The sequence below is a fragment of the Oenanthe melanoleuca genome, chromosome 2 (genome assembly GCF_029582105.1).
Source record: "Oenanthe melanoleuca isolate GR-GAL-2019-014 chromosome 2, OMel1.0, whole genome shotgun sequence".
NCBI lineage: Eukaryota > Metazoa > Chordata > Aves > Passeriformes > Muscicapidae > Oenanthe > Oenanthe melanoleuca.
This window is the reverse complement of record NC_079335.1, coordinates 82,684,356-82,710,412: the sequence shown is the minus strand read 5'-3', so window position 1 is coordinate 82,710,412 and position 26,057 is coordinate 82,684,356. Positions and strand designations below refer to the sequence as shown.

General features: G+C 38.8%; 1 protein-coding gene across 1 annotated transcript; it reads left to right on the top strand.

The window, feature by feature from the left end:
- Window positions 1-25,353, top strand: ECI2 (enoyl-CoA delta isomerase 2). Its single transcript, XM_056484389.1, has 10 exons — window positions 1-131; window positions 13,515-13,677; window positions 14,925-15,023; window positions 16,729-16,920; window positions 17,698-17,767; window positions 19,107-19,209; window positions 20,769-20,889; window positions 22,977-23,066; window positions 23,887-24,030; window positions 24,811-25,353. Exons 1-10 carry the CDS (start codon window positions 70-72, stop codon window positions 24,964-24,966), a joined length of 1,200 nt encoding a protein of 399 aa, XP_056340364.1. The 5' UTR covers window positions 1-69; the 3' UTR covers window positions 24,967-25,353.
- The last annotated feature ends 704 nt before the right edge of the window (window positions 25,354-26,057 follow it).

Below are 26,057 nucleotides of genomic sequence, written 5' to 3'. Positions count from 1 at the left end.
CACCGGTCCGGCCCCGGCAGGGCGGGGTTTGCCGTCTGCTCCTCCCTCCCGCCTGCTTTTCCCCTAGTTATGGCGTCCCCGGCCCTGACCTTCGTCCGGAGGCTGTGCTGGCGGTCGCCCTGCGGAACAAGGTGAGCGCCGATCGCTTCAGGGCTGCCCGGCGGGGCCCTCACGGGGCGGGCCGGCTGCGGCGGGGCCGGGGGTGCCCGTCCGTGCCCGGGGGGTGTCGGTCTGTCCGTGCCCGGGGGGTGTCGTTCTGTCCGTGCCCGGGGGGTGTCGTTCTGTCCGTGCCCGGGGGGTGTCGTTCTGTCCGTGCCCGGGGGGTGTCGTTCTGTCCGTGCCCGGGGGGTGTCGGTCTGTCCGTGCCCGGGGGGTGTCGGTCTGTCCGTGCCCGGGGGGTGTCGGTCTGTCCGTGCCCGGGGGCTGGGCAGCCCCAGGTGCTTCCCTGCCCACGCCGCTGGATGAGCCGGGCTGGCGTTCCCAGGATCGCCCCGGCTTTAGTGCACCGGGCCGGGCCCCAAAAAGGGGGAGGTCGCTTTCTGCTAAAGTTGGAGACCCCTCTGGCCGTACCTACCACTTCTATGCGCTTGAACACAGCGTGGAGAAGCTGTGTTTGATGCCTTCCTGAGGTGAATGTTTCACCGGCAGAAAAGTTGTTGGTTAGGCTGGGGGTGAGGTATCCAAAACTGTACTGAAGTGTGTAAAAGAGTGTCTGTGTTTGGACCTTTTCTTGTTTTCTGTGTTTTATTTTATCAGTCCCATAGATCACATAATCAGAAATAGTTTGAATTAGAAGGGACGTTAAAGTTCATCGAATTCCAACTCTCCTGCCAGGGGCAGGGACACCTTCCACTGGACCAGGTTACTCAGAGCCAGCCTGGCCTTGGCAAAACCAAGCTTTACAGTGTGTCCAGCTAAGACTGTTCTGGCTTTCCAAATAATCAAACAGTATCTTCTACACTTTTATTTATTGCATATTGCCTTTAAGCTGTTTCTAAGTAAAGTGTCATGTGCAGGAGTGTGCGGTGCAGCAGCTGTGCACCTTCAGGGTTAGCTGGGCAGTGGGAAGCAGAAGGGATGGCTTGAGTTGCAAGTGCACTTGGAATTGTGTGATATACATTTTTATTGTTAATGGCTAAATTGGAAATTCCACTATAAAGTTGCTTGTACATGTTGCTTGTAAAGTTGCTTGTATAAGAATAAGAATCACAAAGTATGTCAATTCAGAGAATTTCCTCTTCTGATCCAAAATAGCTTAATACTTAAGAAAAAGCAAGGTGTGTTAAATATGCTTGGTAAACATGTTCCTAAATAGAATAATGGAGCAGACATCATCATACTAATGGATTTAAGGGCGTGTGATACTCTGATTTGTAACAACATTCAGATTTGACTGCTACAGTGCACACTTTCATAAGTGAAATGCTTTTACTCAAGTATCCAAATATGTCTGTTAGGCATGAGCGCATCTTAACCAGAAGACTGTGAGGCATTTATGCATTAAATTGTAATATTTTTTACCCAAAGCTTTGTAAGAAGTTATTTGAAGTAAGTACATGAATATCCTAAGACAGAGGGAAAAAACAAATGTGACTTCCGCCCGCATTTCAAACGAAGAACTCTCTAGGCAAGTTTTCTCAGCTAAATAATGTTAATTCAATGTAGCTAAGTTGTTACAATGAGACTAAGGGAAAGCAGTTTTAAATTGAGAAAATGCACTCGCCTGCTGATCATCGTTAGGTTGGTGGAGCCAGATATATTTGGAATGGCATGATTCTGTATGAGAGAGCACTTCATCAATCAGTATTAATAATGGTTGCATGTTTTTAGTATTTAATCAGATATAATAAAGAAAAACTGCAATTTTTCTGATGCTGGAGCACTAGAAAGTTGAGCTTTATTTTATGTATTAGCAGTATGCAAGCAGAATTTTATCAAAGACACTGGCAATATTGCTGTGCCAGTGAATTTCACAAGCTTTTTTTGCAGTCTAATCTTGGAAAAAGGAGTCATATCCTTGGAACACTGAAAGAGAAAGACTTGTACAAATATAAAGGCAAAATGCAACATTTGCTCTTACTTTGTTTTGGTTTGTTACTTTTTCTAAGCAAGATATTAATAATTCTTTCAGACATAGAATTGTAAGTTCCACAGGCTCTTCTTGTCCTGTCCTGTTGCAATATATATTTTGAGTTTAAGTTTGTCTGAGGAGAGGGGATGCTAACATAAATGCACATTCAGAAGAGTCTTAGTGGGGCTGTATGCATTTGACAGTCTTTGCATACAGATCTTTGAGGTTGGAGGTCCCTTTGCAATCAGATCTTTGCAATCAGAACTTTTGTAGGAGCACTATTAAGTGCTGGTCTTTAAGTGAAGTGAGTTGAAAGCCAGTTAATTTTCTCTTACACTGTTGGCTTCTCTTTGCTTCTGTAGCCTTGTTGGTCTCTCCCTGTGCCTGGAATACTTGCTGCTCTGCAGCATCTGTTTTTCAGCTTGGGAGGCAGCACTCTTGAGTTCAAGTTCAATTCCATCTGTCTCTTGAGCAGCATTCTAAATCTCTTCTTGGCATCCCCTCATCATCTCATGACAAAACATCTGGATATTTACAGCCCCCCCACAAAACAGGAGCTCAGGTGTTCCAGCACAATACACAACAGTCCCTATTCAGTTTCTCAGCCTTTTTGTAATTCTGCCTAGGAGTTAATTGCTTAATCTTTACTGGGTAGTGCAGTTGTATTTGTTGGTTGTTATATCAAGCACCCTTTAATAGATTTATTGCAAAGCAGGACATTATAACCCTTCCGTCTTTACCTCTCTCTGACTACAGACCTATATATCCACAGAAAAAGGCTATGGCTGTTTTCTGCTTTGCCTCCTACTAAGCCAGTCAGATGTAAAGTCCTGGGTCTTTAGGGTCCAGAGGCTTTGCTTTGCCGTGAAGCTGTGCTTTTATGAAGAAGTTGTTCCACGGAGAGCAGAGGAAGAACTGGTCTCTTGCAGCTGAGAGATTATTTCTTGCTTCATCAAGTGACTGTGCTCAGGGGCCTCCTTTGATTAGAAGCAGTTCAGTATTCCAGGTCATTCCCTGAAAAGACTTCTTGATTGCTGTTAATGACGTTTCACCTGCATCACAGGTTTTTGTTTGCTTCTTTTTAATATGTGAGGAGCACATAAATATGCTTTTCCACTGCTACAGACATTCAATAAAGTTTCTTGCATTTGAGGAGAACTCTGGATGCCAGCACACCCAGAGATGTGTAAGCCTACTGCCATCCTGGAGGTGACCGGTAAGTCTGGTGGTATCCCCTTTTCCATTCTCGTTTTTCCAGGTTCGGCAATGAGTATCTAATTGGCCTCAAAGAGCGTCTGCCTTGTATCCCTGTGGTGGGAAGTGTCTAGTCCTTTCTGTCAATCCTATTCAGATAGTTGTGGTTGGCTATGGATGGACATACAAATTTTAGGAGTTTTGTTCTGATGTTTTCATGCTGGCTGAGCAAAAAGGGCACTATTGCTTCTTCACCCACTTTCCCCCCACCAGGCTCTATTTCTGTATTGTAGCAGCTTTCCTTTTCTTTCCTACTGTCTGGTGTCATCTCTAATCCCATTCCCTTTACAAGGAGAAAGACTGGATTTTTGTAGTGCTGCTCTCCAGTAGTAGATCAGAGTATGTTGTTAAACGCCCTGTTTGCAAACACTCCTGAGTCTCTTTGGGGTCTGTACCAAAACCTCTGGTGCTGGCAGTAGAAGCTGCTTTTATGCCTGAAACTTTTTCCCTGATGTCAGAGAGTTGGGTCTTGTTTCTCTCCTGGTCTCAGTGAAGTGTAGGCAGCAGATGTCCTGCAGCTTCTGGAACATCTGCTTGCCAACTTCCCCACTCACTAGCAGTTGAATGGGAATGCATCACGTCTCACTGACATGGGAAATGTGTCCACATACAAGGGTTGTGTCTTACTCACAGTACAAAACACAGACCCTGATCCTACACCAGGGAACAGGCTCTTGCATTTTGGTTTCTGACTCTTTGAAAGTTGTGCCTCTTAGTGCTGAATTTCAGGCTGCAGTAGTGTGCCTTGCTCAGCTCTTTGCTATTCCTTATCAACCAACATCATTTTTATGTGACAGATTTCCATTTATCAGCTCTCCTTGCCTTGTGCTGGATTCTGTAATGCTCAGGTATTCTGCTCTGCTCCTGCTGCTCAAGATAACCTTGATTATCTTTGCAAACTTCTCTGTGGTAGGTCAGATCTGTAGTTCTAGTTGGTGTTTGTGATCTAAGTCTGTGGGTCACAGACCCTTGTCTGGCCAGCAGAAAAGCAAGCAGAGCATGTATCTGCCTTGATTTTAAACCTATTTTCTCCCTAAGCTTTTCCATCTTGGTGCAAGTCAGTTTAGGAAGTTTAGAGAGCTCATCATACTTTTTTTACCTTTTAAGTAGTAATATTTTTTTTGTTTTGTTTTATATATTAAAGAAACCACCTTCTTTCCTTTCTGGAAACCTTGTGCCATTTGACTTTTCCAGTAAGTTTTTCCAAAATAAATCTGATAAAATCAGATTCCCTTAGCATTTGTAAGGTAACTTTCTGTCTTTCAGAAAGGTTCTTCATACCACCAATGGATCTTGAATCTATTTTTCTTTAAGGACCAGGATTCTGAAACATAGCCATTGGAAAAAAACAATCCACTGTGTTTTGAATATTTGGCTTAACTAGTCAAAGGAATGAACAACAAAATGAACAACTAAATCTCTTAATGGGAGGCTTTCTCTGCAAATACTCATGTTAATTGCAGGGGTTACTAAATCTTGTTTGCTTATGCTGGTTTACCAGTACAACTTAAAAGGCAAAAGGTAGGGTTGAGATGATTGGATAGTTTTCCTGAAAAGTGTCTTGGTAAACTTACATCCTTATTTAAGCACATTCTTAAACTGTTTTGAGTGGAAATACATACAGCAGTGAAAATCAACAAAATGTAATCCACAGCAGCAAGCTCTATGTAATTGAGCTGGATTTCACAGTTCCTAGCTAATATCAAGCCAAGGTGTATAGAAGTCATGAGGATGGATTATTGTGGCACACAGCTTTCTGAACAATCCCAGTTCTCTAGGACTCTCTTCATATGTGAGATGCTTCGTGGTTCTTTTCTGGTTTCTTTCCAGTATGACCATATCTCTTGTTCTGTGGAACTCAGGACTGGATGCAGTGATCCAGGTGTGACTTCATCAGTGTTGAGTGGAAAAGATTTAATTCCTAATTATGAATAAAAATTCTTTATTGAGAATTAGAAATATTGCATGGGTTCTTTGCTGATTGTTTGGCCCTTCAAAAGAGTGGCTAATGTTTTTCTGGAAAGGGGTTCTGATAATATTTTTTCTGGTATAAGGTCTGGTGTAAGAGATGCGTAGCTTGTAGAATGGCCAATAATTCTTGAATAATTTGGTCCTTAGAAGCTAACCATTAAACAGGGTAAATTTTTTAATTTCAAATATGCTGTAATTTCATACCATGATATACATGCTTGCTTACTGCTTCAAACATGTCAGTATAGTCAGCCTGTTTCTGAAACAAAAGAAACTGTTTGGGTTTGTGTTGATTTGCTTAATTGCCAAGAGGATGCCAGATGAAACGCACTTTTATTCAGAGGAAGAACTTGCAAGTTACATAGCTTGTCTGCCTCTTTCACAGATCAATAATTCTTTATGATCTCTACAACAGTAGCAGAAGCCAGTTTGACTCTGCCTGTGTTGCATCCCCACTTATAACTGGCACAAGTCAACACAATCTTCTGACCTCTGTCTTGGGAGGTGCTGCTTTAGGCACAGCCTTCTAAATGCTATAATTTAGGCTTTTTACACTGTCTTAGTAAGACTTGATGTGAAGTCTCTAGGTATGTGTGTAATTTCCACTTCAGATTATCAGATTTTTGTTGAGTAAATTGTCCCAGCTCTTTAAAGACAACGTATTGCTCTGATTGTGGATGCTGGAAATACTGACAAAACCATGAGCAGTGTGCTACTTCGTGTTTAGACCTAAAGTGTTTGATTCTAAGCTGTCTGAAAGAGATCTAGATTTGGGCAGGATAAGCCCTTGGCAAATACTGCTTTGTTACAGTTTTGTTCAGTATTCTTTTTGTCCACCCCTTTTGTATCTAGGTGTGATGGATTCAGGAGAGAAAGTAAGCCTTGGACAAAATTTTCATTTCCTTTCACTGATGCAGCTGTGCTAGTAGGAGTGTCAGTGGGTGTTCTGATGTGAGTGGGGAGCTGCAGGAGCTGGCTGTATCCTTGTCAAGAAACCTACCTATGTTGGCCATAAGCCATTAATATTAAAATATATGTTTTCTTGCTCTCCATAGAGCCAACAAGATTTGTCCCTGCAAGCCAAATCAAAATGGCTTTTTCCATTCTCCATTAGCAGCAAAATGATTTTGAGTATTTATTCATAACTTTTTGTTAAGTCACCTTGGATAAGGATGTGTAAGAAATGTATTTGAGTTTGCTGCTCTCCAAATGCTGCAATAAACTCAGTGATTTTCAGCAAATGTCACATATATGAGTATTGCAGCTCTGTTTTTTCTGCTAATGTTCCCATTTTTAACATTGAAATGTGTTTCAGAGGATAACTGTTTGTAAACCTTCCTGCTTTTAGAGATGTCTTGCATGGACTGAGCATACACAGGAGGTTCTCTCATGCTTTAGCCATTCACCATGTCCAGTCAACTTAAGTTTGCTGGAAAGAGAGAGTTCTTGTGGAGATTTCAGGAGATGATTCTAGTGTCCCTCCTAGCAGCTGTGATGAGAGCATTAATAAAACTGTGCATGTAGAGTGCACAAAGATCAGACCATTTCGTATCTCAGTGAATGGTAATCTAGAGCTTTCATTCTTAGCTATTCTTTAATGTTGAAAAAGAAACTATTGAGCACAGCTGAGCCAAGTGCACTAAACAACAGTGATTCAGCACTTCAATTTGCCAACAGACACATAATTATCCTCTAGTTTTTATATGTCAAAACAATGTAGAAGCGTAAAATAGTAAAAGCTGATAAGGATTTATACACCAAACTTGTGTTTAGAGCAACTCTTGAAACATTCTAATGTAAAGGGGAAAATAATTTTACTTTAATTTCTTTCTGTTTGTTAAAGGAGAAGGAAGTAAATTATAGAGTATTTGAACTGATGTTTTCAACCAATTAGATACCTTGGAAATATGAGAACACTAGGAACATTCTTATTGCCTAATAGCAATAAATTTTAGGTACTCAGTGCTGTGGTATAGGGGGGTATTGCCAGGGACTGTGCTATTGGAACAGGAAGAGATAGTTGTTTCCTTACATCTTGGGGATTTTTTTTAGGAAGGCTGGAGTTCTGTCTGCTGAATCATCAACTTCTTCATGGTGTTGCCATGGTTAATAAAACTTGGTATTTCCCCGCTTTAAGCAGTATGGGGAAAGCTTTTCTATTGCTGCATAAGTGCCTGGGCTATATAGAAAATTTATGAGTTCTTAATGTTACATTATTATCTTTTTGGTTGCAGTAGACTATAACCAATGGTGTGATGAATGATTATTTGGGGAACCTGGAGATTAAAATTTTCTAATCATTTTTATGTTAACAGCATAGACAATAGCTTCCTCTTGTCAGCAAAATAAAGTGAAGTGCAACTTTAAATTTATTGCATGCAGAAAACAATACAAGTGATATGGAAAATGATAAATATTATTTTCCTGGTTACCAAGGAAGTGTGGTACTGCTAATATTTTGCTCATTGTCATTATTTGATAATTAAACTTCCTTTTTTTAAATCTTGTTAGAGATTCTGATGTGAAGGCTTGGGGGCGATGAGAGAAGTTGATATGTCAGGTTGAATTTTCTTTTTCACTCAGTTTTCTCATGCTTACAGTTTAAATACAGGTTTCTCTTCCCCTCATACTCATAATTTCCTAACAGTTGCTACAATTGCCAGTGGTGACAAGCTTTCGTACCAGCTCTGCTCCTGTGCCCCTTGATGTAGCTGAACTAATGATCCAAAGTTGCTATTCCTTCTCCAGATCCCTTTTCCCCTCCAGGGAGAAAAATCAGGATAGTTTTAAGGGAGGATCAAAGCAGAGAAGTGCTGCTGAAAGCAGGGGAATGAAGCCTGAAGCTGGTTGGAGTGGTGCTGTCCAGGCACCAGCAGGCAAGGACTGCTCCAGTGACCTTGGCAGGGGGCACGTGTGGCTCCTCGCTGTGGATGGATGTGTCCCCACAGCAGGAGGACAGGGAGCAAGGAGGTCTCATTTGGTTGCTCTTCTCCTGTGTGACTTCACAGCAGCCTCTAAGAGCAGCACTTGCTGGCACTGGGGCAGTTGAAGCTTTTGGGATAGGTTTTAGGCTTCTGAACCTCCTAGAAAAGTTGGAGGTCTGGCTGGCACCTGCAAATCAGATGTGGGCTGGGCTGGGAAATGTGTGCTGTGTCTTCTTTGCAGGGATTCAGGAGAGGTGTGCACTCAGAAGTTTGTTTTAGGTTATAACCAAAGCACCTTGAAGTTTGTGGGAATTGATTGCTTTGTGTCATAGCTAAAAAAAACCAACAAAAACCAACCCATACAACTCTTTTAACAGCAGCAGCAGCAAGCCAGTATTTCATTCCCTCTTAAGATGGAAAGAATGTGAGCAGAAATAGTTCCACTTTATGATACTGTAAAACTTTGTGTGTGGGAAATGGTAAGGGGTGGTTACCATGCCCTTTGCTGTTCTGCATGAGGAATGTGTGGAAAGAGCAATGGAAAAAAATACAGCACCTTGAGACAGTGATAATGGCAAAGAAAGGATGTTGTACACATGATCGGAAATATTACACGTAATGGACAAAAGATGATGTGGGATTCATCCAAGTGACAGTTTCATGTGCTTCTTGCTTCTGTCTAACAACACTTCCTGCTCTTTTTCTTGCTTGTCTCCCTAAAGCTACTTAAAATAATGTAAAATGAGCGTTTTCCATTTCTGTCAAAAGTTTTAAACCCATGTGTATCTAGCACCACCCTCTGCTTTTAATCCTAATAGGATTTTTAACTGCTTTTCTATGTGCTTTATTTCCTCGGGATCTACTAATGTTTTAAAGGAAACTTGTACTAAGTAAATGGAGGATGGATTTCAGGTATATCCATCCCTTTCTTTTGCTGAGTCTGACTGATGTTTGCTGTGCAAAGAGATCTTTTGAATTCTGTTGAATCTTTGAGGCAACTGCTATGTTGCTTTAAAAGTTAGAAAGTAAGCAGTTAGTATTTTACAAAATGTTGGAATTTTTAGCTCTTTTAAAGTCCTTATGCGAGTGACAGAACTACACCAGAGAGGCCTACCTTTAGCAGCTTTGCAGTCTTTTTGTGAATAATATAAATAGTGATAAATTACTTGCAGTGTAATTGTAGTCCTAAATTTAAGAGGCATTTGAATGTTTATTGGGATAAGAGACATTTAAGTGAACAGACAGAGTGAATAGTATGAGTGATGAGCCTCGAAGATATCCTGAACGACTGAATGGCAGCAAAGAAATGTCTGAACCAAGGCAATAAATATGAAATGATTGTCAGCCTGGGTGTTCCAGGTTCAGACAGTGATGCCCCGGATTTATTTCTTGTTTCAGAGTGTACACCTTGCGGAGTCCCCAGTGACTGGTCTTGCAGGAGAGCACAGGCATTTGTCACGGACTCAGACTGCACTGCCAAGTTGTGACTCCTCTTGCTTCTGTCTCTCTGGTGGGAGCTGGCTTTTTACCCAGCTGGGGGAGGTTGCCCAGCCCTCGCCACTCCTCTGTGGGTGCCACTACAGCAAAGGTAATTTGTAGCAGTGGGGCAGAAGCAGATAATTGGCCACAGGGTGCAAAGCAATAAACAGGAAGCTTTGTGAAGGAAATGATTTTGCATTGTTGCAGTGAGTAGATGAGGAAGAGAAATACAGAGGGATTTTTGATTGCCTTTCCTAGGCTTCTTTTTCTGCTTGGATTAAAACCTGTGTGTCAAGTTCCAGACTCTCTGCCTGCCTTGCATGGTTTCCTCAAAGTCTTGTATGGCCGCTAAAGTGGGGCATGGATTTGCTCAGGGAGTGACTAAGAAGGACGTAGTGTCACAGCAAGGGAGCAGCAGATGGAGGGAGCAAATTGTTGCACACTGTACTGCAGCAGCCTCTCCTGTTCCTGTGTCCTTGGGACTGTGGCGTGGCACCCCTGTGCAGTGCCAGAGGTGGCAGTGCTGCTGTGTGTGCTGAGAGGTGTCATCTCCTCACTCTGTAATCTACTTGGGATGGAGGAGCTTCCTTACTGCTGTTCATGTGTGCCTCTGAAGAAGGAAGTCCTGCCCAAGATGAATTAATTGTGAAATAATTTAATTTTTCCTTTGTGTTTTCATCTTTTGTTGTTATTTTAATAGAGAAATCATAGTAATCAGCTTAGCCTTAATTTGTCGAGAATCGATGAGCATCTCTGATGTGTAGGAAATGTCTGTAGAGATCAGAAGGCAGAAGGAATGGGGTGAATCATCAATGTCCTGCAGAGAATTGAGCTACAAGCAGCAAGAAAGAATGAAAGATAAAAGGCCTTTTCTTATAAACAGACTTTAATAAATATTGAGGTTGCATAATTTCTTATTACAAATCAGTAGGTAAGGAGGAAAAGAAGAATGAAAGATAAAGTATTTTAAGTGGATAGACAACCATTTTAACCTAACATTTTGCTAAGAAGCAAAAACTGAATATAACCAAACAGCAGAGTTGCTCTGAGCCAGGACTTACTGAAAGATCATTCTACTTTTTCCCCAGCCAAGTTATTTTGATTCACCTAATTGTTTTCTCATCCTCTTCTAACTTGTCCACTTTGCATTCATAATAAGGAAGAGAACTGGGACCTGCTAAAAGCAAAGAAACTCAAACCAAACCAACCTTAACCATAAATGTGTGTACATACCTGCAGACCAGCTGCCATGGCATCCTCCTCTCCCCAAGCTGCTCATCCTCAACTTTTGTTAATTTATAATCATTATCAAATTGTATATAAAAGATTCTTAAAGCCTTTTTATGATACTGACCACAGCCTGGAGTGAAATCCATATTGTCAAATGTGGTGTAAACCCAAATCTCCATTTTTAAATGTGGGATCTACCTCAGTCAGTGCCTAAACTGACAAGAAAATTTGTAGCATTTAAACAAATAATCCTGGGGACAGTAGCATTACAGTAATTCCAAAAAATAGCTAGCAAAATTGGAGGGGCGAAAAAAAGCCAAACCAAAACTAATAACTACTCTTTCTGCACTCTCATTTCTTCTTCCTGTAAATGTGACTTTAAAAACACATTTGGGAGTAGGAACTGAAAGTGTCATGTTCTGGGACTCAGGGGCAGGCTAATGAAAGAGATGCAATGTTAAAAATCTTGTGTCTGTTTCCATTTAGGTGCACTTTTTGCTGTTGAAGGTATTTTGTATTTTTTGATGCTGGAAGTGGAGTGCACAAGTTGGCTAAATAACCTCCTGACTATTTAAGGGATGAACTCATTAAACTCTGACAGAGTCTTCTGAACACACTAACTTGAATGTTGGTTACAGTGAGAGATGTTTACCCCATGTTTGTCTGGGTGCACTGCTATCTTAAAAAAGGCTTGCAGGTGATGAGCTTAAGTAAAAGGACTTTCTGTTCCTGCAACCTTTTCTGATAGCCTGTTCCATTTTTTAATTGTTTAGATGGGTTTCTTGCTACTGGCATAAGATTTTGAAGCAAATTTTGAAATCCTTTCAGTTCAAAAGAAATTCTGTGTATAACAAAAACTATTCTTTCCATATCTGTCATTCAAACTTGGTATCTCCAAAATTTCAGAACTTAAAATTTATTAAGAAAGGAGGGCTGTAATAGGACATAAATATTACAAATATTTTTAAATATCTATCTACATAAAATGAAAGAGAAATAAAATTTATGTGGAACAGTTCACATTCTTCACACTTTCTGCCTGCAACTTTTAGGTTTTCATCAGAAAATTTATTTTCTTTAAGAAATAAGAGCAATGAGGATATTTTTGAGGTAGGCTGTAGAACATCTTTTAAATTCTCATTAGCATGTATAAAAAGGCAGAATTTCCATGATTTTTAAATTGTCCTGTAACTGAAATATTAGCATTAAATTGATTAAGCATTCTGTCCGTCTCCATTTGAAATACTCATTAATTTTTCCAGTGAGACTGATTATAAAATCTGTCATATATATGATGTTCTAACATGACAGGTGTGTCTGTAAGTTAGAAGAGGGAAAGTTAGACCTTTTTTCTTTTTACTAGAATAGAGAAAGAAGGTTTATACATAAACCGCAAACATTTTAAAAATAATAAAAATGCTTAACATGTATTGCAATTTAACAAAAAAACCCCACGCTTTTGCCCTCATAAATCAAAATTGTAAGACTTCTTAGCTTTTGATTCCAAACTTTACTAATGTAAACCTGCTTTTATGAAGTATTATAGAATTGGGTTAGGTTTGCTACTTTTGGGGGAGGTTTTGATGGAACTGCCTTTTTCTGGTGGGAAGTTTTTCTCCCAGAATATTTTGACTGCCTTTTATTTTTTTTTTTTTTCTCAAGTGTCTACAAGCTGGTTTACTGACAGTCCTATTCCAAAGTACATTTTGAAATTAGTCTTCACTTGTGTTGCCCTAAAACGAGAACCAGACTTTCAAATTTAAATGCTTCTAGCTAGAAGCACACACACTTGAAAAGATCCTGAAGAGCAGACAGGCTGCATACTCATCTTAATTCATGGATGCATAAAGCTGCTAATCATAGAACCATTTAGGTTGGAAAGAGCCTTTGAGATCATCAAGTCCAACCATTAACCCAATACTCCTAACTCCCATCACTAAACCATGTTCCCAGATGCCACACAGACACATCTTTGAAATACCTCCTGGCATGGCAACTCCACCCTCTTCCAATGCCTGACCACCCGTCTGCCTATTAGGAAGATTTTCTTTGCCAGTCTGAACTTCCACTGGTGCTGTTCCCTCTCATCCATCAGTTGTTACTTGTGAGAAGAGAATGATCCCCATGTGGCTACAGCCTCCCTTCAGGCAGTTGTAGAGACTGACAAGGTCCCTCTGAACATCCTTTTCTCCAGGCTAAAAAAACCCCAGCTCCCTCAGCTACTGCTCCAAGGATTTGTACTCCAGACCCTGCACTAGCTTTATCACCTTCTTTGGACACATTCCAGCACCAAAATGTCTATCTTGTAGTGAGGGGCCCAGAACTGAATGCATTATTCAAGGTGCTGAGTACAAGGGGATGAGATTTAAATAATTAATAAAAATTAATAACTTCCAAAGGTTAAAAGGAATTTCTAAAGCAACTTTCTTGTGATTTTTTTAGTATCTTTCTTGTTGTTGTTTTGATTAGAGTTGCATGTAATGTTTCACGTTTGCTTTAAATGTCTTAAAAAGGAGTGTATTTATTTCTCCTCTAGTCTTTCACAAAAATCAAGTACTGAGATTTTTTTCCCCACTTATTCCCAGGCCAACACAAGCTGTTTGTGTTCCAGCCATTCACCTGCACATGACTGCAGCCACCATGCAGGTCAGCCAGAAGGACTTCCAAAAGGCTCAAGAACAGCTGAAACTTTTGAAAAAGGATCCTGGGAATGAAACTAAGTTGAAACTCTATGGCCTGTTTAAACAGGTAGGCTTGACTTGACTTTTGCTTGGGAAGGAGCATTTATAACCTGAGGGGATGGGCCTATAAAATTTATTTAAAATGCAGGCTGTTCAAATGTATTGTATGTTAACAGGCTTTTCCTTTTATGTGCTCAAATTGTGTTCTTGAAATGTCAGCCCCTTAAAATGTCTAAATTCTGAGGGAAGCTGAACCTGTTTTTTCATGCTTTGAGTAGAAACCTGTATTCAAAGAAATGGAGCAAAATTGCATCCATTGTGTTGTGCCTTCCATATAATAATACTGATTCAGCTTTGGAAAATGGCTTATGCCTAGGAAAAAAAGAATAGCCTGAATGCTTCCTCTTAAATTTCTTGTATCTACACTCATCTGGGCCTATAATATAATGGTGTTGACATTTGAAAATTGATTTCTGGGGCTTTTTCCTCTTTAGTACAGTCATTGTAGGTTTTGTTTGGGTTTTTTTTATTTTGAATTTAAGGAACTGTTCCTCCACAGTTTGAATGAAAGTTATTCTTTACCACAGCACAATCTTTGCAGAAATAGCTTTATGTCCATAGCAGAGCTTGTATTGGTATTTTGGGAAGCATTTATGGATCAGGATTGATTGCAGGGTCAGTACAGGCTGTGGCTTGTAATGTTGAGGAAGGCAATTGGTAACTCATTTACGAAAACTTTAAAGACAGCTGATGGTTCCAGGTAGCTTTATTGATTATTAATAGTGCCTCATAAATGTGTTCTTTCTTTCTTTCCTGTGTCCCACTTGAAATATTTCTTTCCAATAGTTTATTTTTCTTCAGGAAGACTGATCATGGAATACTTCAGGATAGCTCAGACTCTTGCAGTCTGCTGGTCCAATGCCCTTGCTCATAGCAGGCCCAGCTTTGAAGTAAGATCCAAATAAATAGATCCTATTCCCTTCACACAGCTAACAAGTCTTTAACATTCTTTATAAGTATAAAATTTCCACAGTTTTTGAGGCAGGAGAGCTTAACATGGATGAGTATTTTGGAAACCAGTCTCTCATACTGGTTAGATGCTTCTGGAAGCCCTATACAATATTAGAAATAGCAGACACTGAAAACCTCATGGTATGTGAATTGTCAGAATGTTGTCCAACCAGTATTCCTTCTCTCTCAGAATTAAATTCTGTACCTGATCAGATAAGTATTCAGAACAGTCATCATTTTTTCTACCAAATCATTTGGACTTTAAACAAAGGTTTCAATAAGTCTCTTTTTCTCTCTTTTAAGGCTACTGAAGGTCCCTGCAATGCACCAAAACCAGGTATGCTGGACTTTGTCAAGAAAGTCAAGTGGGATGCATGGAACTCTCTTGGCAATATGTCTCAGGTGAAAAAATCCATAATTTCACTTAAGTGCTTTGTAGATTACTCTACCTTGAAATGCCTGGTCTTTAAGTGAGTGGCTGATGACTAAAAATATTACATGCTAGTGGAACATCTCTGTTTCAGCCATCAGAATGTTTCCTGCTGTGTTCCTCAATCAATTCACTGCTTCAGTGTTTGGAGTTTTTTTTAGTGTGTAAGCCTAGTTCTAGATTATTACTGCCAGCTTGTGTCTGTGTAAGAGATCTTATGTGAAAATAGTGAATTTTTGCATTATAGTGCAAAAGATGGATTGAGCTTCTCAGTTCTTACAACAAAACACAAATCTCTGAATTCAGCATATTTATACCTTTGACATTTTAAAAAGTCTGTCTCTTATGCTGTTGACTAAAAGACTAGAAAAAAATGGTGTATTGAGAGCCTCTCTTCATTCTTTCTTTCTCAATGTATCTTGATATTTTTAGTATCTTTCATAACCTTTAGAGAAGTCAAGTGAAGCAAGCAGGGAGAATAAAGATGCAGAGATACATAAGCATTCCTTTTTCATGCAGGCTTTAGTAAGTCTGCATAGAGCTGCCAGGGTTTCCTCAGCTGCTATTAAATGAAGGAAACAAGCTTTTCAAATCAGCTGTGTCAATGCTGCATTAGGCCTGATGCTCAGTAGTAGTTGCTGAGCTCAATCAAAAAGATTCTTTAATATAGGGGAGGGGGTTTGCATTTTTTTTTTTTTTTTTTTTTTTTTTTTTTTTTTTTTTTTTTTTTTTTTTTTTTTTTTTTTTTTTTAAAGAAAACATGGTTGCATGATTTCAGGAATATAAGATATTGTTCTGCTTTGGGTTTTTGGGGTGCATTTTGATCTTTTGTTTAGTTTGGGGTTTTAAGGTTGTTTTTGAGATGGCCCTGCATCTTTTAGGAGTAGTCAAGAAATACTTAAAGAAAAGAATTGGCTCCTCAGGTTAGAGTGGAGAGTGGATAGACAATTTCATGTGCTACTCATTATGGATTATAGAATTGTTCAAAGTATACTATCCTTTCAAGCCAATAAGTTATAACAATCAAGTACTTGAAATTCTTTTAAATTGCTGCTTACTTCAGAAATACGGAGACAAGATTTTTGAGGCTTCTTTGTGTTGTGTTAGTTCTAAATGAAAATTATTGTCTTCAAGCAATTTTAAAGTGCCATAAGATCCATTTCAGTGCTCTTAATTTCAGCAACTCATATTCTAAAGTAAAAATTTTTGTTGGAGGAATGTCTGACTGGAAAGCAGAAACAGAATCCATAGAAATGTGTAAATGTTGGGAATATGACAGAGGTCTCTCTGGTAATCTTAATCATGGATGGGGGCACTCTTCCAGCAAAATAAATCATACCAGCATCCATGCACTTTTATTTTGTGAATCTATTGCTGCTGCCTTTAAGGTGACTTGAAGTATGTTCTGCAGTGCTTTAATACATGTTCCCCTCCTCTCCTCCCTAACTGGAATATATTATAATTATAATATTATAATTAATTTTCTTTTGTCCTGAAGCAGTCACCTTCCCCTCCCGCTCCACCCAGGTACCCATTTTATTAGTACTGTAACTGATTTCAATTTTAGCTTTTCATAATCTTGTGTGTGTTATTTTCTTCCTACTTTTTTTAAGGTATTTTTTTTTTTCCCTTTTTTATTTTCTTCCCTGTTTTTTAGTATCTTTTCTTTTATTGCAGGATGATGCCAGACAGAAATATGCAGAACTTGTCTCAAGTCTGGTCTCTGCAGAATCTGCTAGCCAGAAGAAAGAGGCTTCCCCAGAAGAGGGCAGACATGATGGCTACGAAACAATAATAGTTACTACCAAAAACAATATCACAAAGATAATGTTTAACCGACCTGATAGGAAAAATGCCATCAACCATCAGGTAAATAAATTAATTTGGGAGAATTAATGAATTTTTTTCTGTCTGGACAAGCTACTTTAATCTTTAGAGTCCTTACTATGAGTTCAACAGAACTGACTAAAGTATGGTGGTCTGAACTTTGTGAAGGATCCAACAACAACCTAAGGAATAAATACCCAGTACAAAATGAAATAATTCAGCTAAAATTTTACAGATGAGGCTTTTCTGTGTCTCTTGATTTCTTTCAAAATTAATATATAGGATTATGGTCTACACTAAATTAAAATGGCAAACTGCAGGAAGACTGGCCTGTGTTTTGGATGCAAGATTTGACTGCCATGTTGAGCATAACAAAGCATTTGTGCAGCCTTTGGCTCAGTACTGCTGAGGTGATGTAGGTGATATTCTGTTTCCCACAGTTATCTTCATGAGTAAGTCCATCCCACTGGAAGCACCACAACTGCAGAGATATCAGAACAGGGTCTTCATCCCACTGCTGCTAGTTCTTTAGTATGTTATTTTGTCCACTTAAACTACTATATCAGTGCTTGTTTTTCCAAAGGACCTTATTTTGTCCTTTAGATTTGCGCTGCAAGTTTTGAGTATTGCAAGCATGTGTCTTTATGGTCAGAAGCACTTCACATGTAATACCAAACTTTCTATGCATGACAAATTTTTCAGTACTTAAAAGGATCATAGCTAATCTATCTCTTTGAGTTCTTTGTTGTCAGTGCCATTCTCATTTTATGTTCTTTTGCAGCATCACATTTTTACTTAGTTGATTTTCCTTTTATGCAGATGTACAGAGAAATTATCAAAGCTCTTGAAGAAGCTGGAAAAAATGATTCTACCATAGCAGTTATTACTGGTATGTTTTATATTATACCAAGGTTTAGTACTGACATGAAATACCTACCTGTGTCTAGACTAAGGTAAAATTGAGTGAGGAAATTCTTTTCTCTATTATAGACCAAATATTTTCCGAAGTGTTATGGCAAATTTTCTTCAAGCTGGTGTTTTAAATTCTTAAGCAAGCTTTTGTTACATTAAAACATCTTTCTCAGCTGAGAAGAGGGAGATGGAATACTCCTAAGGGACTACTTATGAGTAGCTGCCTGTCTGGTCTGTCCTCATTGCAGAAAAGTGTCTTTTTAGGAAGTTAGCCAAAACTTGAGTTTTGGCTGGCAGCTAGGTAGTGTGAATTTAAGGTGAATTTGGGCTTCCTCTGAGGTAATTGCTTGCAAATTCTTCTCCACTGTCTGCTTTGCCAGCACCTGGTTCCCATTCCCAGGTTGCTGGATTTCCTTTCTGTAGCAATGACTGTGCACCACAGCCCTTACAAGATAAAAAACACGATTCACACTGAAGCTGGAAAGTCTAACACATTATATAGCTGTGAGTCAACAGCAAACACCTCTGCAAAACCTTTCTGTTCCTTTTCACACAGTGAATAAGAGCAGTGCAGTGTAAATTAGGTCCCATCCTGTGAATGCCCTCGTGGAACACAGGATGATTTAGGCAATTGAGTCATAGTCAGCTTTTAAATGCTTCTTGCTTTTTTGTGGTGCCTCAAACTGACTTACACATTGAATACCAGCTTATCTGTTTCTTACTGGAGAATCTATCTTCCAGTACAGTGATGTCAATGCAGTGCTGTCAGTCTTATTCTTAGACTGCTATGCCTTTTTCTAAATAGATCACAAAAAACATGAAAATCTATCACATACTAAATAGGCATTCTTTCTACTTTTGATTTCTTCATCAGTTTGAAGGTGGGTGAAGGGAGATGCATCAACTTACATTTCCATTGTCCTGTTTAAAAAGAAGTTTCTTGCATCTAATTGTTTGAATGATTGCAAATTGACAGAAAAAAAACTGAGGAAGGAAGTATGCAGGGAAAGAAGTAAAATATTTTTTCCATCTACCAGTTACAGAAAAAAAAGAAAATTCATTTTCCCCATCAAACAGTTCACAGCTAACATTCTTTAGCTTTTTACTGATTGTTTTTTCCAACAAATTGACAATCAGAACTTACTTTTAAATCCTGGGTATCCTTTAAGGTATTATGTATACTTTGAGAAAATCCCTCTAATTACTTAATGATATTAGATATTCAGGATGAAATTCTTTTGTAAATGTAATAAATGAAAGCTTCTCTTTCCTACTCAGAAACCATTGGTGCATTTACTCCTATGTGTTCTCTGCAGGAAATGGAGACTACTATAGTAGTGGAAATGATCTGAATAATTTCACTAATATCCAGCCTGGTGAAGTGGAGAAGATGGCAAAAGATGGAGCAGTATTACTCAAGTAGAATATCTTGGTTTTATATATGCATGAGTTACTGTAATGGGAAAATATAATTTGCATTTGTTAGAAATTACAATTAGGCATTGTTAGAAAACACAACACTGTGTCTAAGGGCTCACCATGTGCATAAACACAAAGATTGTGTGGGAGGAAGTGGTATTAATTGTATGAAATAAATAGATTAATATTAGAAGTCTCTTTAAGTACAGTTATGCTAAGGACTTGATTTCCTTGTTTAGTCCCCAAAGTACATACAGGTTTAATGACAAAAACATTGTTTTAACTGTGTATGAAAAAATTGTGGGGTTTTTGATATCCAGCAATGTCTCCACTAGCAGGAAATGCCAAAATACCTTCACTGGCAGACTTCTTTGAACAGAGACAGATGTAATGAGCTTGTTCAAAATTGCCTAGTAATTCTGGGATCTTGATTCTGTCTTTAAGTTTTAATTTACCTCTTAAATTAATTTGTTTTCTAAGGCCAAGTAGATCAGGGATATCATCTCACATAAGGGTCTGTTTCTTTTTTTCCCTTACTTCAGCAGATTTTGTCTTCTCTTTTACTTCTGTATGTGATAATTGCATCTGAGAGATGCTTGCAAATTGGATTGTTTCCTAAGGCACTTGTGACTGGTGGAAAAGCTACAATACACATAAAATCAGTGGTTTTGGTCTATGTTTTAAAGATGAACTGCAAGTGAAGTATTCAGTTTTGCAGCTTTTACTTAGGTGAGCTGTCTGTGGATCACAGTTGCCCCTCAAAGTGATAATGATGCAGTGTGAGCCTGTAGTGAAGATGTTGCTCAGTGGTACTGGGAAAGTGTTCCAGCCTGTAGTGTTTTGTAGGGTGTTTGGCACAGTGCAGGGTCTCATGTGCTTTATGGTCTTGAACCTTGCTCCTTTGAGGAACCTGTGTTTGCTGGGCTGTTGCTATTATACAGGCACAGTGCTTCACTACAACCAGTGCAAAGAGATGCCAGAGAAATGGAGTTCTAACAACACTCTTCTCTTTTAGAAAATGTTTTATTTTGAGAATGCATTTTGCACCTCTTGGATGGAGAAGCAGCTGTCAGATGAAACAAAATGCTGTTTCTCAAACCTGTACAAAAGAGCGCTAGGTAACTCTGTGTTGTGGTAACATCACAGTGGTGGTGCCCATTGGGGTTGACTGCAGAACAATCTGTGAAGGGAATTACTATCCCATGGGTGGAGTTGGGATGGATAATTAGGCAGATGCCTCTTGTCAGTGAGATGTATTCAGCAACTGTAGCTGAAGAGGAAAACACTTCCATAACTTGATCACAGGAACTAGGAAAGCTCTGCTGACATGAACATGTTTGATTCTTAGTTGCCAAAGAAATGCAGCTGTTTCAAATAGTTCTTATTTTGTCAGAATTCATTTCTGAAAGGCTAAAAAACGATACATTACATCGTTTCTATCTAGCTCATGGGTTTTGTTATGTAGTGTCTAATCGTGTGTTTTGCAATTTGTTTATATTGGATGAAAACACTTGAGATGTCTCTTACATCTTGCATCTTCTGTTTTCCCTTCTCTCTAGAGAGTTTGTGGGTCATTTTATTGATTTTCCCAAACCACTGATTGCAGTGGTAAATGGCCCAGCTATTGGAATCTGTGTAACAGTCCTTGCTTTGTGTGACCTTGTCTATGCTTCTGACAGGGTAAGTACATTACATGGCCTATCCCAAGACAGTCTTAAAGCCTCTCTGTGTATTAAATATTATTTGGTTTGGGGTAATCTGAAAGAAAAGAACATTTCAGAAAAGTCTAAAGGCTTTGTATATCACATCAAGGAGCACCTGCCTATATTAATAACCAGCACAGGGATGCATCTGCTGGTGGTTAACGTGCATGGAATTTCCTGTGCTGTAGTTATGCTTGTAAAGTTACTGATTCCAGCTTAGATGCTCTTTTCTAGGAGTCCCTCTTCTAAGCTGGTGTGAAATGATGTTTTTAAGGTCCCTTTTAGGTCTGAAAGGGAGAGCAAAAGTTTATTATGGAATGGAAGTTCAGTAACGGCTGAAGTAATTCATTACAGATCACTGATGACTGTGTCACTCCTGACACATGCTTGTATAATGTGCGTGATTTATTCAGTCAATTATGGCCCATAGATCTCTTCTTTTACTAGAAAAATATTGGCTTCTGCCTCTTTCACCCCTCTCATCTGATCTTTTTTTTGCTACAGGGTGAACTTATTTTTTTCATTCCTTAGTTTAAAGGACAGTCTATATTCATCCTCCCTTGGAATAACCTTAGCCATCAGTGTACTTAGCCTATTAGATATATCTCAGGTTTACCTTCTCTTCTCAGTCTTTTCCTTTTTTTTGAGCTGAACAGCTTTTCCTCATGCATCCTGCAGTCACATTCCTCCTTCCATTTGCTCTGGGTCTTTTTAAGCATAGTAGTACACGCTGGACACATCACTCCAGCTCATGTCTTACTGATGTGAAATGGAGCAGAAGAACTTCTCCACATTCTGGGGCTGTATTTCCAGTTTGACAGACCACTGTGTTACTTGTTTTACATTCTTGTGATCTGATCTATCACCTGGATCCTTTACTGCAAAGTTGCCAGTAAAGCAGCTTTCTCTATTGTATATCACATGCTACATACCAAGTTGTTCCTGACAAACTTTAACTTGTCCATCAATAGTATCTTCTTACTCATACCTCTCAATTTTATTATGACTATTTGGAAGTCTAGTCACTTGCCCTCAGCATATCATCTTCTTATAGGCATGAGTTAGTATAGATTTAGTTGAAGTTTAATCCAAATACACATGAAATGTTTTGTCTTGTTAACATTATCCTTCTTTCTTAAATGGCTTGAAATTCATGCTTGAACTTCCTTTTACTGATTGTATACATAATCATTGATAAATGCATCTTATTTTTGCCTTGTGTTTTCTTTAAATTTCTGCATGCTTATATTAGTTGCATACTTATTGTCTGACATAGTTTTCACTTTCTGTATATTTGTGTTTAAAGTCCATGACAAGCTCATTATTTAGAGTCTGCTAGTACCTTCCTACCTGTACTAGGACAGCTTTTGCTTGGAACCCTTGGTAACAGTTCTTGGAGGATTTCTATAGGATCTAACCTAGCCTTTCACTTAGATTATCCTTCGTGACAGTTTTCCTATTATCTTCAAGTTTATTGAAGCCTCCTCAAAGTTGATTTTTCTCTGTTCTAACAGATTGTTCACTGTTCAGTTCTAATTTCCTATTATGGTATTATTTTGTATGACTCCTTGCTGAATTTCTGGCACAGGCTCTTTTTAGATTTGCTTAAAAATTGGTGAAAGGAGATTCAGTGACTTGAATTTTTCAGGAGAAGAACAGACTTGGTGTGCCTTCAGAAAGACAAAAATGCTTTTTGCCTCCTAAGTAATTTGGAATATGTATTTAATAACTTTTAAGGGAAATGTGCATGAACATCTTTTCTGTAAAGATTTTGCTCATACACATTAATTTCTCTAAGTGCTGTATTCAATTAATATGGCTTCATCAATAGGATTGTTGGATGTGGGCATGGAATGATACAGTTGGCTCTGGGGTGCATTGAGAGGATGAAGCAATGTTACCAGAGAGTATTTGAAGGCTGTTATGGTAATAGTTTAGATGTGTTTGGTGAACTCTGTCTCAGTGGAAGATTTAAAATGAAAATTAAATCCTGGTACTTCAATTCCATGCTCTGATGTAACATTCCCTTTATTTTGTTTTTGGCTTTTTTTTTTTATTCCCCAGGCTACATTTCACAGCCCATTTAGTCAACTTGGGCAGAGCCCAGAAGGATGTTCCTCTTACCTGTTTCCAAAAATTATGGGTTTAGCCAAGGTAAGAATGTCTGCATTGCCTGTAGGATCATCTGACCTCTGTGTATTGGTATCCTCTGACCATGAGAGCAAGTGTGGTCTTCTGTCCATCTCTTAATTTCTGTCTATTCCAGAAATGAGGAAACTAAATAAACAGTAAAAGAGACAACAGAATCAAGTTTTTTTTTTTCTCATAACAGCTTAAATCCTTTTTGCTTCTTTTGATATGCCACAGAAAAAATCTGGGTAGTTTTAAATACTTACCTGATATTTCATTAATATAATGTAATTAATATAATATTGTGCGTTAATATAAAGTATTTTTTTGAGCAGGGTTTCAATCTATAAAGAGCAGAGCAAGTGCTTCATAGACATCCAAGTACCAAGAGTAGTCTGTTCAGTGAGACTCAGCCTAACCAGTACATGTTCTGTCACTGCAAAAGTGAACAAGCTCATTTATGATGAGGTAATTTCAGATTGCAACCTTGAAGCTCTGCTCAAAAAGACATGTCCTAGTGAAGAGTGGGAACTGTAGGCCAGTCCCTAGTGATGAACACCAGGGGTAGATTCTGGGTGTGAAACTTGCTTAACCTCTTTATTGTAGCCTGGATGATGGGACTGAGTACCCTGCTCGAGCAGGGCCTTTGAAGTAGACAGTATCTGAAAGTTTCTTAATAACAATAATAGTAATAATAGTCATCTATTCTGTGTTCTTTTCAGAGGGCAGATATTAACAAGCAAGAGGGTAAAATGAATGTGATGTGGAAGCATGCAGCTTCCCTGTCAGATAACTCAAGTCTTGTGTCTTGTTGAATCACACTTTGTTTTTTTTTTTAATATAGGCAAGTGAGATGTTGCTTTTCAATAAAAAGCTGACTGCAGCAGAAGCCTGTGCCCAGGGACTTGTGACTGAAGTCTTCCCTGACATGAGTTTTCAGAAGGAAGTTTGGGCAAGATTAGAAGCTTATGCAAGCCTCCCCAAAAATGTCAGTATTTTAAATTTTTCTCCACCTTGTAAGCCTGTAGCATTCTCAATTCTTCTGCCAAATCTATCCTGTCACTTGGTTTCACTTCATCCTTAATCAAAATAATGAGGTTCAATATATTTTCCTTCAAGCACAGATCTGTCCCTTTGCTGCTAGGAAACAGATCCTTCTTTTCTACTCTGTCTGCATCTAAGAGAGTACACTGTCCAAGGAGATTCAGTGGCTGAAAAGCCTTACAAATTAACTGATTAATCCACCTGCAGTGGTGTGTGGATGCAGTGTGTCTGCGTGCCTTGGGTAGCTTCTCTTAGGTTTTTATTTTGGCAGTAGTTTTTATTTAAGAATCTTATCACTGGTTCTGCAGTATTATTATAGTGTGTGCACCCTAGGTACTCAAGATGACACTGTGTGGCTTTAATTTTTGCTGAACTAAGTGTTCCTGCTCCCTGCTGAAGTCATGGTGATCTTGTGTTACCTTGGACAGGAGGAGACAGCTGTGCCAGCTGCTGATAATGTGGGTGGCATTTGACACTGCAGACAGTTTATTTTGCCCATCTACTCTGATTATGAGCACTTAGGGGACTCCTGGTTTGCTTCCCAGGAGCCTTCTCTACCTTATTAGCAGTATGGGGAATTAAATGCAATAAATACTTCAAGTGAAAGCTGAGATCTGATGTTAATGCAGTAGGGTTAGGATTCCAGCATGGGTTTTGTATTATTTTCTGAAGCATTAAAGCATAGAAAACTTACCTTCCTAATGTTCCTCTCTTTCTCCTCTAGTCCTTGGCAGTGTCCAAGCAGCTGTTACGAAGCATGGAAAAGGAGAAGCTCCATGCAGTCAACAGTAGAGAGTGTGAAGTGCTAACAGAGAGGTGGTTGTCTGATGAATGTGTAAATGCTATTGCCAGCTTCTTCCAGAAGAAATCAAAACTCTGATCTTCTCCAGGAGAGTAATTTGCCATCTGGCAGTAGCCTAATCTGCTCTCATCATTAATAAACTTTCTCTTCAAATAGTAATTCTTATACCTTTTCATGTGCCGTATCTCTGTTCTGAATACTAGGTTAAACCTGGTTCCCAAAACTGTTATGTGCCTTGGATCCATTGTGAATATTTAGGTTGGGGAAAAAGGTTGATTATTCTGTAGGTGTCAGTGATGTTTATGAATAATACTAAAGCAGATTCTTCCAAAAGTAGCAAGAGATTCTGTAGCACTCTATTTTGATAGCTCTGAAATAAATGTCATATGAATAATACTTTTTATTTGTCTGTGGGGAAGGAAATACTGTATTAATAAAAAAAAATAAATAGAAATATTTAATTACTGTTGTGGTGATTCTTATTCTTTCTGTGATACATCCTGAGTGAGAGTGCAAGTAGTTCCTGGGAGCCCTATTAATTCACAGAATTCACATATGTATTATCCTACAAAAAAGTATTTACTTGACAAAACAAAAGATGTTTGTTTTGAGCTTTGTGGGTCTAATCTCCAATGTATTTTTCCATTAATTGCTCCATATGACTCCTTTTTTGTGGAAAAGTGTGATGTGTTTGCCTTCCTGATGGGGAAGTGCAGCCCATCATAGCTTGTTGATGGATGAAATAGCAGAAACAGGGATGCCTTGATCAGTAGGTGCCAGCATTCCTCTTGCAGCAATGGGAGATCAACTACTGCTCTCTGAATAATGAGAATAAATCAACAATACCTCTAGGGAATGGAACTCTTGTGTGGTTTTGGTTAACTTTTGGAAAAGTTAAATCACTGTCTCAGATCACTTAGAACATTCATAACTTTTATGTTCACAAAATATTTGTTTTGAATTAGCGTCTTTAGTAATTTATACACATTTTGTATAGGTGTCTGGTTAAGAACAATTAAGTCTGATGAATCTCTTACTTAGTCCATACAACAAAGCAGCAACTTTGGATAATTTCTTCTGGAATACAGTCATTTATTAATTATATCTTTTATAATTAGATTGTGATAATTAAATGAGTGTTCCTGAATGTTCCCTTCCAAGGTATCAAT

Coding starts and splice junctions, on each gene's coding strand:
- ECI2 (XM_056484389.1), top strand. CDS start 70: ATGGCGTCCCCGGCCCTGACCTTCGTCCGGAGGCTGTGCTGGCGGTCG. Junction 13,678..14,924: donor TCTATGGCCTGTTTAAACAG/GTAGGCTTGACT, acceptor CTCTCTTTTAAG/GCTACTGAAGGTCCCTGCAA. Junction 24,031..24,810: donor ATGCAAGCCTCCCCAAAAAT/GTCAGTATTTTA, acceptor TTTCTCCTCTAG/TCCTTGGCAGTGTCCAAGCA.